This window comes from Gadus macrocephalus, chromosome 7, assembly GCF_031168955.1.
Source record: "Gadus macrocephalus chromosome 7, ASM3116895v1".
Lineage (NCBI taxonomy): Eukaryota > Metazoa > Chordata > Actinopteri > Gadiformes > Gadidae > Gadus > Gadus macrocephalus.
In genome coordinates, this window is record NC_082388.1 from 10,114,821 (window position 1) to 10,131,619 (window position 16,799).

The window sequence follows — 16,799 nt, forward strand, 5'->3', positions numbered from 1 at the left end:
CGATAAAAGTAAATTCAACTTTCCGAGATCAATGAATGTAATACTCATGTATGTACTTGTGTACTCTTCAGTTGGGTTCCTTAACAGGTCCCAGGACCACCACCCCCACTGACTCTGGCACTCATACCCATCACCAATTTGTAAATTCTTATACATTTATAAGTATCTTTTACGTTAGTTTTCATTTTATTCCATTTTATCCTATTTTTAATTGATCACTTATGTCCCTGCTTATCACTGTTTGTTCATTTGTTATTGTTTTAATGTATGCACCTTATTCACCAAGCCAAATTCCTGGTTGGTGTAAAACCCTTCTTGGCAATTAAATTAAATCCCCCCCCCCCCCCCAGTGGCCATGGTCAAAGGAGAACTGTTTAAATCATACACAACTCTGCCCAAAGAAGCTATTTACAGCCATATGGTTTATTTGAGTCTTGTTATGATCAGTGATGAAAGCAATGATCATAGTGGCTATAGTGGCCCAAGCCACTATGATCACTATGATAAAGAGCAGTCCCATTAAAACCTTCCTGCAACCCGTACAAATTCAGAAACGTGTGAGTTGTATCCAATTATTTTAATTTTCTTACTCATACAAAAGTTAGTGGCAAACAAGAGGAAACTAGGGTTTAGACACAATTTACACTAAGCGGTGGAAGAGTAGGCTCAGAATGAGGGCTCTTTCTGTATTTACAGCATATCTATTTGTTCACTCTCTAGGTTGATGTGTCTCAGGGGAGGAAAGAAAGGCCTGTTCAAATAAATACATGTTGGCAATAAAGCTCTGGTCTGCTATTTATGTTACATGACCACCTCTTGTTAAGTGTTGCAAACTCTTGCACACTACTGAAAAAGCCCAAGACCCATGACAAAAGCAATGTTTTCATGTGGAGATGGGTAGCTATATATAAAGCACCATATTATGCATACAGCGCTGAATGTTGTCAAGTATTATTGCTGTAACTAACAAAATATATTCACAAAAAAGGTTTCCTTCACAGACAGTTAATCATAATCTAACCATGCATTTTTAAACATCTACATTTCTGACAGGGAGAAGTCTGAACAGATTGAGGGCTGTAGCCTCGTTCCACTCGTCTTTTGTTATGCCATTGAGCCAGGCATTCAACAGCTACAATGTAGCAGCTCAGGGAAACTGTACTGCACTCAAGGGGGTATTTAATTGTTCAACCCGTGCAGCTGTAATAATGACAAATGATCTTTATACAAGATTGAAAACACACGCATATTATGAAGTAATCATCGTCCAGCAGCTGACTCTTTTTAATTCTTATATAGAACAGGATAACAACGTCCTTGAATGCCACCACGTCACATCGAGGTTTGACTTAAAGGATGGAAAAAAACTAAAACAAACTCCTGTGGAAACGACCCGGCCGCGTGACCTCAAGGTCATAGGTTGTCGTAGTCGTCGTCGTCCTCGTGCTTCCTCTTCAGCGACTCGCCGGCGGAGCTCTGCGACACCATCTTGGTGGTGATGAGGATGTTCTTTGAGCCAATCAGAGACGGGTTGATCAGGACGTTCTGCACCGTGGGAGTGGAAGGCGTAACTGGTGTCGGGGAAAGATGGAAAATATGAAATACTGCTACCACGCTCATCTCTGTGAAATATAACGATGAATAGAATGTATTGTAAAAAGACATGACACAACTACATCTTTTTTTTTTTTTTATGCACTTTGTAGATATTGACCATTTAAAATCCAGATATTTAGCATGTTTGGCTGTTCAACCAAGTGCAGTTTAATATGCATTCAATTAGATCTGAGCCCATAAGAATCAGGCGGATGTTAGATATGTTTGGTTCTGGGTTCCATAATCACTTAATCTATCCTGTCCAGTTTATCCTATACATTGCACTCATACACTCAAGTGCTCATTATTAGTGTTATTACCTTGATTGCGGGTTGAGAACACAAACTGACTAGGCTTGGTGGTACCTGTTTTGGACACGGCAGTCTGAGAATTGGGGATCTGAACAGTGAAGCGCTGGCCAGACAAGGACAAAGGGGTCGCGACCTTGGGGGTGACAGAGGGGGTGCCTGGAGACATGATGGGTAAAGATGGACCGTTTACAGACAACACACCAAAATTAACCAGCTGTACATGAAGGCATGATTATTGCATACCGTAAATAATTGTCACAAAAAGTTTGCCGTAAGCGACGTTGAAATGTAATCAGAAATAGTAAATAAAATAAATATGTAATGATTGTATTCTACTGTCTACTGGCCTTTATTATTTGTTTCTCTATAATCAAATCAGAGATGGTGCATAAAATGTGACATCCCTGCAAAATTATTATAGAAAGAGCTTGAAATCTTGGCAGATATCCAGTCCGCCGCATCATTGACATCTCCGTAATCACCCTGGGCATCACATTTTAGCTTTAAAACAGCTTACTCTGGTCGGATATGACATTGTGTGTGCTAGACAATTGATGCGTGTTGTGTGTGTGTATGTCTCACCCAGGGTTGGTGTGCTGGGCCTGCTGGACACCGATCCAACACTGAGGCGCGGTACTGTTATCCTTCCCCCCGACGATGAAACCTAGTGGGGAACCAAGTGGCCATTGCAACACTTTTTAGAAAACAACGTCAACATTTTGAAAATTTGCTTCATGCTGTCAAACTGAATTGTGTTTGTGTGCGTCATTGTCAATTAGAGCTATTTCAGTTCAGAATGAGACATGTTTTTATATTACCCTCCAAAAGCACATATAAATAGTAACAACTTATGTGGTGATAAAAACAAAGCAGTTTAACTTGGCAAGAGCCCCTGGATCAGCGATAGCCTCAGTGTATTGTCATGTACCTTTTTCTGGATGGACTTGAGTCTGTAGTTGGGGGCGGTGAGGCAGTAGCGGTCGGGGGGCAGCCGGGGGCCGGTGTACGGCTTGATCAGAGGAAGAGGCGTCCCATTCTTCTGCCTGGCAACCTCAAGAAGAAACTGACGACAAGAAATAAAAGGCATATTAATAATAATACATTTAATTTAGAGGCGCCTTTCAAGACACCCAAGGTCACCTTACAGAGCATATAGTCATCATAAATCGTTTAAAAAAAACAAGACATTGTGGAAAAAATAAATAAATAAACATAATTAATAAGAAAGAAATAAAACAAAAACAAGACAAAACAAAACAAACAAACAATCAAAACAGTGATCATATCACAATATTATCAGTATATTATGGAAATAGGAATAATCTGAATGAATATTAAACAATTTACAATTCAGTATCATCATAGTCATTTATTAGGCTTTCATACAAAGTAACATAGCGTGATTTAGTGTATTCATACGTTACAAATGAGCAGGTAGGAGTTAGGCCTCCAGTCAAACATCCTAACCACTAGCCTATCCTGCCTTAAATGTGTGTGTATATACATATTAGTTACATATTATTTATGTATTCAATTAAATTGCAATTGTTGGTGTTTATGTGTGAGATACCCTGCTTTAGTCCGACTAATCTATCCGAAGAAGATGAAGACTTACGTCTCTGGGCGGCGGCGAGGTGAACGACTGGTCCATGCGACACTGGATGGCCAGCTTAATGTCCTCTGCGTCTACGGTAGATTTCTTGGCGTGCGTAGCATAGATTTTAGCATCCTCAATAATGGTGGTTACATATCCTATGAGACAATGTATATTAGTTTGAGCAGAACTTGGAAGACAAACTAAATGCATTTTCCAAACAGTGTGTGTATTCCTTCCAATCTGGATCATGAATAATCATCTCTCTGTGGATGATTATGATACCAGATGTCGTATGACTGACTTACTGTATGTAAACTCCAACATTTGGTTGATGACTCTGGGCTCGTACTCTGTTATTCCCATATCTTTGAGTATTTGTATCATCACCTGACAAGAAAGTAAATGGACTCATAAGAACAACGGTAATAAACACACATTAAGTCCATGTCATGTAGAGCCTTTGTAAAGGATCATACTAATATGATGCTTTTCAAAGTTAAGGATCATATTAATATGATACTATACATTTTAAAGGATAATATTAACATGATCCTTAACATTGTAAAGGATCATATTATGCCCCATTGAACCGACAACGCGACTGTCCCTTTCAACGTTTGGATAACAAAATAATCTTCCAGAGAGCAGATACTCCATCTCGAAAGCATATTTATCCGAGAGCCCGCCAGTAAGGATTTAAGCTCCGGAAACAGAAACAACAACATGACAAATCAAGACTGAACTAATGCCAGAGATCCTGCAAAAAGGCTAACAGCTAATGCTAACACCGGAGCTAGCAGGACCAGTGAGAACAGAGCTGAGATAAGTCACCAACAGATAGGATAATTTATATGGCTGATCGTACACACATTTACAACAAATATTTAATATAACTACTCATTAACATGATTATATAAATACTCTATAGTAATAAAGACCTGTGCATCTTTGGGAAGCGTTTTAGGGGAAGCCATTTTCCTTGTTTTGCGCCTCCAATTTTTCTTCGTCTAAAAAAGTTGAAACAGACACAGCGCCCCCTACCACCTTCTACTGGTACAGCGCCCCCTACCGCCTTCTACTGGTACAGCGCCCCCTACCGCATCTACTGGTACAGCCCCCCCTACCGCCTTCTACTGGTACACAGCGCCCCCTGCCGCATCTACTGGTACAACGCCCCCTACAGCCCTAATGGTTTAGCGCCCCCTACCGCCCCCAACTGGTACAGAGCCCTGTACCGCCCCTACCACCCTTACTAGTACAGCACCCCCTACCGCCTCTACTGGTACAGCGCCCCTTACCGCCCCTACTGTTACAGCGCCCCCTACGGGTACATAGAAGAAAAGTGAGTAGAGAGAAAAGGGGGCCGCTAAAGGACTGATTATGGTCCCACGTTCACGCAACGCAAGGGGGTTACGGACCTATTACGTTCTTTGCGGACCCTCCTTGTTTAAGTGGGCTGTGGACGGGTCCCTCGATTCAAGGGGACCAGAAGTAGATATCTCCGTTCAACAGGGAACAGGAATGTGTCTACGAAAAAAATGTCTGGATATCAATCAAAGGCTCATTATTATCTTTATACCATGTTCTAATAAAATTTAAGTTTTCTCTTTTCAAAACGCCACCTCAAGCGTTTGATTAGCCTTTTTATTTATTTACTTTTTGCAGGAGAAGGAGGGGTGGGCAGCTGAAAGGAGTCGTAGTGAAACAAATGTTTAGGCCGGGCATCCGAGAGGGCTCAGTGCCCTGCTACGTTAACTTCTCGTGTCCGAGGTTTTTCCTTTTGCTTAACATGAATGACGTTGATGGTTTTTAGGCACTGTGTTGATTTTTTGTCACTGAGGGATGTGTAGACAGACCTCTTTCTTATGATGCTAAAATGCTAACAATGCTAGACAACGAGAATATTTCTGCATCCCGCACGTCATGCACTAGGGCGTGGCTGGCTCCCATTATTACAATTAGGGAGACGCTTTTATCCAAAGCGACTTACATCGGTAACTTAATACACATATTGACACACCGATGGCAGAGTCAACCATGCAAGGCGACAGCCAGCTCGTCAGGAGCAATTAGGGTTAAGTGTCTTGCTCAGGGACACATCAACACTCAGGCAGCTGGGGATCGAACTAACAACCTTTCGGTTACAAGACAACTGCTCTACCTCCTGAGCTAAGCCGACCAAATACACTCCACGCATTTCCCATCATCCGGACGCAAATCTCTCCTTGATGTTGCCCTGCGACATTGAGCAGTTTTCATAGAAATGAATGAGCGCCATTTTTTGATCCGCTGTCCTTTATTTAATAGGTCCATGACATAACCGCGATGGCATTCCCCACAATGCATTTCGCGAGCGCCCCATGCAAAGTCACACTACAAGCCTTGTTCACACTACATGCGTCCGTCGACGGATGGGGGCTTTTTGACGTATCCATGTGTTTTTCCGGGTTGTATTGCAAAGGCGATTTCATTGGACAGTGTCCTTGCGTGTATTTGCATGACGCAGTCTGATTGGCCGATGGATCCGTCGCTGCCTGAAAAGTTGAACATTTCTCAACTTTTTGACTCGGACGGACCCACAATGCATTTCACGAGCGCCCCATGCAAAGTCAATGAGATCCGTCGACGGACAGAGGTAGTCTGAACAAGGCGTGAGGGCTTGTTCACACTACCTCCGTCCGTCTACGACGTCGTACAAAGACTAGTCCCCTATACTTCAGACACGCCCTCGGTCATCCGTCGACGGACGCACGTAGTGCCCTGAAAGCTGAAACCCGACGCAGATCCATAACCCCTTTGTTCACACTACATACGTCCGTCGACGGATTCCATTGACTTTGCACGGAGCATATGTAAAAACTTTTTTTTATATTAAAATAAAGTTGGGACTATTTTAAATTTGTAACTTTATTTACAGAATTCAATGACATTAACACGAGCCATATAACGTTAAACTAATTAACTTTATATTTTATATAATTATTGTATAACGGCTCCATATTTCTCCTCTGCCGTCCGGTTGAACCGCATTTGTCAGGGTTGCTAGGTGACGCAAGGTAAAGGGTTACGCAAATGCTCCGTAGACCAGACCGTCTCATTTAAAAACGTTCTTTCGGCCTTCGGTCCGGCCTTGACGGTCTACGAAGGCCCCACCTTCATAGACCGCATCGTCCCCTGAATTGAGACAGCCAAAAAGTTGAGAAATGTTCAACTTTTCAGGTAGCGACGGATCCGTCGGCCAATCAGATCGCCTTTGTAATACGACCCGGAAAAACACATGGATACGTCAAAAAGCGGACGCATAGGTTCACGACTGCGTCGAAGCGTCTGCTTGCTCATTGCGTTGCGTGAACGTGGACCATAATCAGCCCTTATCTACCGCACTGGCGGACCCACCTCCACATTTCCACCTGCGTACCGGAGGCCAAATCACCCCTACTCCTCTGTGTAAGTCTTTTAACTTAGCTTTCTCTGCCCATTCGCTTACCAGTGCTGTCTAAAACCTCCCAGGCCTTACTTCACTGCCAATTCCAGTGCAAAAACATTGGCAGGAATAACTACAGCCTGCCATTTCAGTTTAGCCTAGTATTGCAATCAAGAACCCCCCCATAATTTATGACAGCTGCATACTGTTTCACCATTTTACCAATATGAACCCTACAAGACATTTTCCGCTCAAACCATTTTGTTGCGAATGTCAAAAGCAGAGGCGTGGTATTCTTTCAGTGACTTTATTGTATCGCTACAAGAGCCTACACCAAGACTTACCCCAAGAACCTGACCTTGACTAACCACAATCCTAACTGTCCTCCCCACGGTTGGACTCTCAAACCTTTTTAAAGGGAACACATCAGCAACAAATAGCAGTGGTATAAACAACACAACGAACATAGCCCCGGCGCTACATTATATTTCACAAGCTTGTACACATTAGGCTACTGTCGCCATTACTGACATCCATAATGCAACCCTCTTATGAAATGTATTCGACCACCACATTTATACAACCACCTGTTCACTGATTGTTTTATGCTCCCAACAACTTTTCATATGGACACACCACACCATGCATATCAGCAATGCACAGAATGTGTATGCTGATTTTTGTATTGATGGATTTATGATTGATTTAACGATTGGGTTAAATTATGGATGTGGCCCGTGTTATTGGACCGACGAAAAAGAAACAAAGAAAAGGAAAGAAAAAAAGTCGTTTACTATTTTTCAAGCGCTTCAAACAATTTGTAATTTTGTCGCTTATTTGAGAAAATCTGAAATGTTTGTAATTTTATCTACGTACATGCAAAACGCCTGCAGGTGGCAGTCATATCTAAGTTACGAACGCACTTACGAACACACTCGTTCACTTTCAAATTTGTTCAGAGAATAAAAACCAGCGATAGACGTAGTCCTCTCTTATCCCACTCTGATCCATAATATTTATACCGCTAAGAACATTTATTTTGAAGCAAGGGTTGGATCGGCAAAAGAGAGAGAGAGAGGGAGAGAGAGAGAGAGGGGGAGATGAAAGGAGGGAAACACAAATATATTGGTGTTGGTGGGTACAAAAGTAATCTCAAGTAGTCTAATTGCTTTAAGCGTCTCAGCGTTAGTTGACATCAAACTGGTCACTGTCCTGTCATGCTATGGAGGGCTACAGGCTTGCCTCCCTGCTCAGTTTTACATGTGGGGGGATATGGTATATGTGTCAAACTCGGTGTTAAGTTAATGAATCATAGGTGCTCCATGGCAGCGGGATCAAGTACCTGGGATTCTGTTTTATTGTGTGTGTGTGTGTGTGTGTGTGTGTGTGTGTGTGTGTGTGTGTGTGTGTGTGTGTGTGTGTGTGTGTGTGTGTGTGTGTGTGTGTGTGTGTGTGAAAAAATAGGTATTACCAGAAATGACAAAAGAAATTGACAAAATAATATGCATACATCCTTCTAGGATATGCAAAGCTACATACATCAGTCGAAGTCATAAAGTTTGGGTCAGTTCAAGATCACAATCAACATTGTGTGTGTATGTGTGTGTGTGCGTGCGTGCGTTTGTTTGTGTACAAGTGTTCGTATGTGTGTGTGTTTGTGTTCTCTGTTAGTAATACTCAAACTCAAAAAATTCTTTGCATCGAAGTTACAAAACACAGACGTTTTATTAGCAGCGACTGTCCATACATGAACTGATAAGGAATATTCTCATGGATCATAAATGACACATGCAGTTAATTACTCATACACTAAGCAAACAAGGCCCTGAAATATAACAACTGCCAGTTTACAGTTGACCAATATTTTCAAAGACATTTCTTTGTTAATATACACCCTTGATATGCATATAAATGCATTCTTACCAGCTGAATTTGTTTGTTTTCTAAGATCTCTTATTTCTTCTCAATGTCTCTTCATTACGGCCAATCGTCGAGGCTCTGTCTTCTTCCTTTCTGCCTTTATTTTCACATATCGTCACACTTCTTTTTCCCATTCTCTGATCATTTAAAATCATCAACTTTACTAATCTGAATATACAGGACATTTATTACATAATGCAAACATAATAACAATGTTATGATAGTATTAATAATTATTGTTGTTTTTGTCAGTGTTATAACTGTTATTATTATTCATATTGCATTATTATAAATTATTCATTATTCATCATTACTAATTATTATTATTATTATTTCCCTGTCTTTTTCTTTCCCTCACACTCCCTCTCCCTCTTTCTGGCCCTCTGTCTCCCGCTCTCTGTCTCGGTCCTGCAGAGGCGCGGTGACAGGGGAAGTGCTTTGATGTTTGCCTCATAGAGAACCCACGGCCTGGGGAAGTCACACAGGAACATCACAATGGAGGACAAGCTCTCTCTCCCCACACTGTAAAGAGAAAGGCCTCCTTGTCACGGGTCGCGGGAAAAACTAAAGTAAATATGAACCCCTGTATACATATTATATAAAGGAGGCTATAATGGATACATCATGAGGAGTACAACGTGGCCTATAGTTTCCCTTTGCAAATGTTGAACGACTAATTTCACTATTGCGTCAGCTATAGTGAAACAGTAAATCATTTAATTCAAAGGCAGGGACTTTCAGATTGTGGCTTTGTGGGAATATGTTGGTGTGAACGTGGAGGTGCGTTGAAAGAGGCAAGCATATGGACTGAATGAAACGCACAAACCCACGGTCACTCCTACTGAGAATTGAATATCAATCGAGCAAACAAACAATGTGATTTCATGATGTCATGACTGTAGGCGTTCATGTTGATACCTTGGCCACGGCCTGATGCTTGATATCAACAGGACTTCCATGATTGAACAAATGTTAAACTCTGGCTCCGTTATTAACACAGCTTCAACACAGCAGAGTTTAACAAACGTTTTACAGAGTTTAACAAATGTTAAACTCTGTTAAGAGTTTAACAAAAGTTTAACAAATGTTAAACTCTGGCTCCGTTATTAACACAGCTTTGTAGAAATACTATCTTTCTCGTTATTTGTATCTCAGTTTCACACACACACACACACACACACACACACACACACACACACACACACACACACACACACACACACACACACGTACAGCATATAAATACAGACGGACACAAGAACGCACACACAGACACACACCCATACATCCACACATGGTGAGTTTGTGAGGGTAGGTATCCCTGTGTAGGCTACGTGCCTTTCCGGGTTAGACAATCGACAAGGTACGAGTGCGTTCTTAAAATGATTAACATTTATGACATGCCACCTCTTCTCAGTACGCTCTGATCTCTCTTGTAAAACCCGCGGCTTGTTCTCTTCTTGCTTGCTAGTTCATCTCTCTTTGCTGTCCTCGGAAAACCACAACACCCAATAAAGCACCCTTCACCACCCTATGACATCCCCAGTCAGGTCAGCCTACAGTCAATTATTAAGACGATATTAGGCCTACTACAGCCAGTGTGCTATTTAATATCGCCATGTGAATGTGGTTTAATGGTTTATGCTGAGCCACTTCCGGTGGATTTGACCTGGATATATTGCGGTTAGGCATCTTGCTCAGGGTAGGTCGACTGCAGACACTGGGGTTCAAACCCATATCTCCAGACTTGTCTAGGCGGGGAGTTCAATCATGCTTTAAGTCATCACAACAATTTTTAGAGCATTGTTGGGCAATGATATTCATAAAATGGAGGAAAGTTAATTTCTGTTGTTTGAGAAGGTTTTGTTTAATTCTGGAATAGAAAACACATTCTGAGTGACCCAAATCCCCTCTGAACAACCAGTGTGTGTGTGTGTGTGTGTGTGTGTGTGTGTGTGTGTGTGTGTGTGTGTGTGTGTGTGTGTGTGTGTGTGTGTGTGTGTGTGTGTGTGTGTGTGTGTGTGTGTGTGTGTGTGTGTGTGTGTGTGCTTGTGAACAAGTCCCATTTCTGACTAGGTAAAATGAGGTCCTAACACGAACTATTAGCAGGGGTCAGAATGCTATGGATCCGGAGCCATACATGGATCTTGCATTGATTACATATGGCCGATCAAAATGTGTGTGTGTGTGTGTGTGTGTGTGTGTGTGTGTGTGTGTGTGTGTGTGTGTGTGTGTGTGTGTGTGTGTGTGTGTGTGTGTGTGTGTGTGTGTGTGTGTGTGTGTGTGTGTGTGTGGAACTAAATATGAAATAATTGACCGACTGACGTGACAATAAAGTGAAATGACTTTTATCCCAGAGCCCGGGCCACTACTGCAGATTGTCCATATCATTAGAAGTGGGAGACTGTAGGGACAACAGAAGGGCTGGGAATTTCAATGTAGTCATTAGCATGCAGTCAAAGCCAGGAGTAGGGAGTGTTTAAATATTCTGTTTACAAGTACTGTATTTAAAACTTGGCGTCAGGATTCACACCTGGCCGCAGTCAAACTGAATATGCCCTGGTATGCGTGTGTCAGCCTATGTGTGTTTTTTTTAAAAGAAATTATCCAGCAGGAATTAAGATTACCTAATTGTTGCAGGTATAAGACGGTAACTTTATTGGGTTATATCTCTTCGACAATAACTCAATAATAGACTACAAATAATTTGTAGAATGTAGTTTGTGTAGAGTGCAATTATGCTTTCCTTGATTTGTATGTTTATGGGTGTATGCATGGCTACGTCTGAATGTGTGTGTGTGTGTGTGTGTGTGTGTGTGTGTGTGTGTGTGTGTGTGTGTGTGTGTGTGTGTGTGTGTGTGTGTGTGTGTGTGTGTGTGTGTGTGTGTGTGTGTGTGTGTGTGTGTGTGTGTGTGTGTGTGTGTGTGCGTCGTTAGTTTCCATGGTTGATGTCCACCGTCCCGGAACCTGCGTGGGCTGCTGGGAAGCTGCCTACTGCCCACTGTCCATGGCTGGAGGCCAAGACACCGATGTGTAAACACACACAAATACACACACACACACACTCACACATTCACACAAACGCACATGCATGTTTGGTGGCATCATCCGCAGCCCATCCCTGCTCCCTCTATTATCGGGTGAGCCATTCAGGCTCCAAGCTCATATTTGCAGTCCCATTAGAGTCTTAACTGCGGTCGTGTTATCACGTCTTCGTACGTTTGTCTAGTAATAGTTAGAGAGCCCCTAATCTCTCTTCACAACTCATGAAAGATGGTGTTTTAATAGGACATGATGGACAGCAGCTCCATGGTTGTGTGTGTGTGTGTGTGTGTGTGTGTGTGTGTGTGTGTGTGTGTGTGTGTGTGTGTGTGTGTGTGTGTGTGTGTGTGTGTGTGTGTGTGTGTGTGTGTGTGTGTGTGTGTGTGTGTGTGCGAGTTACCTCTGTTGTCTTGGCCCAGGTCATAATTTGTCTGTTTGGATAATATGCACACACACTCATGCCCACTTTGTGTGTGTTTGTGTGTGTTTGGGTGTGTGGCAGTGAGACATCACAATTAAATGCAGACACTATCCCAACATGGTCTTCAGAAGATATTTCTGTGAACCTTTCCAAAAAAGTATTTCAGAAGCCATGCAAAACCATGCATGATCATGAAGACCCAATTCTTCACTGAGCCGCCCTGAAGGCTGAGCATGTGCTAATTTACCAGTAACATTAGATAACAGACTGTAAATATGTCTCCCTTTCAGGCGGATACATCACGTGTTTGTTCAAACAACTTTTGAACAAACACTAACTCTCTGGAATACATAGCAAATGCTATGTATTCCAGAGAGTTAGTTTCCCAATGGGCTCTCTGTCAGATACCGATTTCATAACACCAGCAAACAACCTGACCCACCATGAGAAGAAGCTACACACTTTATGCAACAATTACATTGTTCACACCATTTTATTCTTGTTTTAATTTCGTTTATTTATGCTTTTATTGGGAGACCTTTTTTTTATGAAGGACTCCAAGATGATTTGGGTATTTGGTGATTTGGAGTTTTCCATTTTTTTATAGATAAGCCTATATATATATATATACATATACTCATGATTATATTATACATATACCGTCAATAAAATCATTATAGGTATACTTTAGATATAAAAATTATATTTATAGTATATATATACAATCTTAGGCATCATATTTCTCTATATATATTTATATTATATAAATATTTGGAATATAATATTTATATAAACTAGGCATATATTAATATATATACTAATATATAAATATATATATATTTATATCTGTACAAATATACATATTTATATCTGTATAAATATATACATGTATATATTTACGTGTGTATATGTATAAATATATAAACGTAAACATCTTCATCTTATATTATGTTATATTATTATATATTTAATGATTATATTGAGAATCTAAAAATGATTCAATTTGTAAGATTGAAGGGCTGATTATGGTTCCACATTCACGCAACGCAATGACCACGCAGTCGCTTCGACGTAGTCGTGAACCTTCATGGTTCTGCGTCGGGTTTACGTGTGGCTATGCATGTCCGTGGGAGAGAGAGAACAAACAGTTGGTCTTTGTCTGTGCATGCTATTACTTTACAATTGGTCGGCTACAAGATGTTTTGATTATGGTATGGTATGGATTCTAGCCACTTGAAAGCTGAATACGACTCAAACAAACAAAGTAAAAACAGAAGATAAGCGGCTAGTTGGTCGTCGTCCATTCTGGTCATTACATTCAAAGTCTGTGGTGACCGAATACAAAACGTCCCCACTTTTTACAGATTACTAGCGATTAAAAAAAAAAAGTTACAGCTATTAATGCAAAAGTTACATGTTTTGCCTATGATTTTTTACTTACAAAGCGTGTTGCCGGAAATGATGTAGTTTGCGGACCATCACAGCCCTTGTGGCCTCGACGCAAGGTTACAATTTTTGGGAGGCGCACGTCAGGCCCTTGCGGTGGACGCAAGGAGGGTCCTGCAAGGACTTAACGGATTCGTGAACCCCCTTGCGTTGCACCGGCGTGGAACCATAAAGAGCCCTTTAGATCCACAGAATTCCCTATCCAGAATAATGTAGATGTGAGTGCTTGACGTGGTGGCTGACCCCGACCAGTACATGTGTGAAGTGTGGCCCGTCACCTCTGTGAATAGGGCGTGAACTTTGACACCAAGAGACAGAGGGAGGGGGGAGCGACCAGAGACGATAGTAGGAAGAGTGAAGAAAGAACTGAAAGAGAGACGTGTGTCCCCATCACACCATCCTTTATCCACTCCATCTCACATATGAAGGATTCTCTATTTTATCGTACATTTGCACGATGTTTGAAATTAAATATCTAACACACAATGGTAGTATTGAACCACTTAAATGGATGCTTGTCATATCAACTGGCCCTTTCAGAATACAATGATAAAGGGAAGATTGTGTCCTTCTCAACCCCATCTGTTGGGGAGATTCTGCCTCCCTTCTTCTCACCTTGTGCTGTCTCTCTGTCCTGCCCAGCCGGTCTGCCGGTGAGCCAGTATCCCCCCATCCAGCTACAGGCCACTAAACATACGCACCCGATTCATTCAATATATATTGCATCATAAGCGCTGATTATCCTCAATTCAAAATAAGCATTTATCAAATATTGGATTTTAAAAAGATAGATTACAAATGGGACTACAAACACTGTGAGGGCACACTATAAAGTTAGACAGTACGTATGCACGACACAGACATAATGAATAGACTTTTATCATATTATACATTTTGAAAGATGAAAATCTAACATTTAGGCACCAAAGAAAGAATAACAGTATTAATTTGCCAGCTGCAGAAACGGAAACAATCAACATCAACCTGGTGGCACCTGATTTAAATATGACAGTTCCCAATAGGTGCTCTCTCATTCACCAACTAAGTCTGAGACCATCAAATCATATGCCTATAGTTCACCCTATAGTTTTACATAGGCTTCATTTATAGGTATTATGTGTGTCTGCTATTTTAACGGGTTGGTTTCGAAACTTTCACCTGAAGTATTCCGCTATTGGACCTGCTAGCTTTGATTCCTTTGGAATACACCCAGTGAGTCACCTGGCTTTCATATTAATGCTGACTCTGGATCGCAGGAAAAATCGTCTTGACCTTTCTCATTTCCGGTTGCCTCTGCCGTTAACGGGAATGTGATGATACCGGCGAGCTTTTGACCCTTGCACTTCTTATCCTTGCCGTTGGTTTGTGCTGACAACCGTCAAAGGAAGGCTTCCACTCTAGTCTCCACCGTTATAAAAACTCACATTGGATTAATCAGCATTGAATGTGTTGTGAGTCTCCTGAGTGTGATTCCCTCATAGCAGCATATAAGGGTTAGGGTAAACTTGTTAATCCTTCATCGTCTCATCTCCATTTGCAATGCATGAACTTGGAGTGTAATCCGAGTTCCGTAAGAGCGTGTTGAAATCTGCAGTGATTATCAACAGGCTGAAGGTTAATTGCCGACGGGGGGAAAGGTGAGTCAGTCAGAAGTGCCACGGGGATTTGTCCTAGCTGCGGGTCAATGTGTTTCACCCTGGCTTATATGACCTCTTTAGCAATTGGTTCACAGTGTACACAATCACAGACACACACACAAACACACACACACACACATGAACACACACTCACACACACACAAACACACACATTCATTCACACATACACACACACACACACAGACAAACACACACACAAGTCACACACACATACACGCATACATACATACAGACAGAGACCCACACACACACACACACGTAAAAACACACACACACACGTATACAAACAAGTACACATGCAGATACAAACAATACCGTTGCTAGCAAATACACACACACACCTCCATACATACACTTGTTCTGAACGTAACACACACATGCACACACACACACACACACACATATATTTCTTTGTATTTTATTTATACAAAATGAATTGATACCTTTATTTATTTTTTAATGTTTATATTTATGTTATATATGAATTATATAACATATATATAAATATATTTTGTGTATGTATATGTTTTTATTCATGTTATATAGTAGTAAGCTTGATTCGTTTGTGTGTGTGTGTGTGTCTGTAGGTTTTTGTGTGTGTGTGTTTACATTATGGTCTCTTTCGGATGTAGGCTAATGGGCCTGAATCCTGCTATATGACCACTTGTAATTATAGACAATAACAATGACTATAATCAGTGTCTGACTGATAGAAGGCAATCACACTGTTCATAAAATGCTCTCTTTTACACCGTAATTACCTTTCAGAAGTGTTGACATTGATTATGTTTATATGGAATACAAATAATTTACTGAGTTATGATGGCATACATCTGTCTGGCAACTACAATAATTAAATCAATAATAACAAATATCGTCATTAATGATTCAAAATATCACATCAACATACTTTGATGAAATACATTCAATGCAAATTTGCTTGATTAAAAAATGACGTCCGCAAATTGGATTACAATTTTTGTTCAATACAACATATTTAACATGAAATTAATTTCGTTGAATAAGAAGATAATTTCCTACTTAAGCACAGAATCTAATGAATATTCAGTCAGGCTCATGTTGTGTCTATGACATATGGGATTCCACTGAAATACCTTGAGTCTCCCATTATCCATTTAGGATTATCTGTTCTTTACAGCGTGCTACCGTTCTAACACTACCACTTTACAACACTACTGTTTATTCACAATCAATGTAACCAATACAAGGGGGTATTAGGCTGCAGTAAGTATATTGTAAATGAAAGTTTATGGTAAAACTGGCCCATAAACAGCCGGTTGTATAAGTCTGAACAAGCTCCGACGGGACCAATTAGTTTATGGACGCAGGCGAGAGTTATTTGCTTGGTTTGTGGCCTTTTCAT

General features: G+C 41.0%; 1 protein-coding gene across 2 annotated transcripts; it reads right to left on the bottom strand.

The window, feature by feature from the left end:
* Positions 1–558: 558 nt before the first annotated feature.
* On the bottom strand, positions 559–4,555 carry taf9 (TAF9 RNA polymerase II, TATA box binding protein (TBP)-associated factor). 2 transcript variants are annotated; one of them, XM_060056554.1, is made up of 7 exons: positions 4,443–4,555; positions 3,810–3,891; positions 3,523–3,659; positions 2,836–2,970; positions 2,490–2,571; positions 1,962–2,063; positions 559–1,571 (listed from the first exon to the last, which is right to left on the bottom strand). In XM_060056554.1, exons 1-7 carry the CDS (start codon positions 4,476–4,478, stop codon positions 1,414–1,416), a joined length of 732 nt encoding a protein of 243 aa, XP_059912537.1. In that variant the 5' UTR covers positions 4,479–4,555; the 3' UTR covers positions 559–1,413. The 2 variants fall into 2 exon arrangements, with proteins under 2 accessions (XP_059912537.1, XP_059912536.1); XM_060056553.1 differs by having other exon boundaries at positions 1,917–2,063.
* Between the last annotated feature and the right edge of the window lie 12,244 nt (positions 4,556–16,799).

What these genes read in the sequence shown, in the direction of transcription:
- taf9 (XM_060056553.1), bottom strand. Translation starts at nt 4,478, where the DNA reads ATGGCTTCCCCTAAAACGCTTCCCAAAGATGCACAG. An exon ending in CGCTTCCCAAAGATGCACAG is followed by an intron (nt 3,892 to 4,442) that starts GTCTTTATTACT and finishes CTTTCTTGTCAG; the next exon opens with GTGATGATACAAATACTCAA. An exon ending in GTTCTCAACCCGCAATCAAG is followed by an intron (nt 1,572 to 1,916) that starts GTAATAACACTA and finishes CCCCGACACCAG; the next exon opens with TTACGCCTTCCACTCCCACG.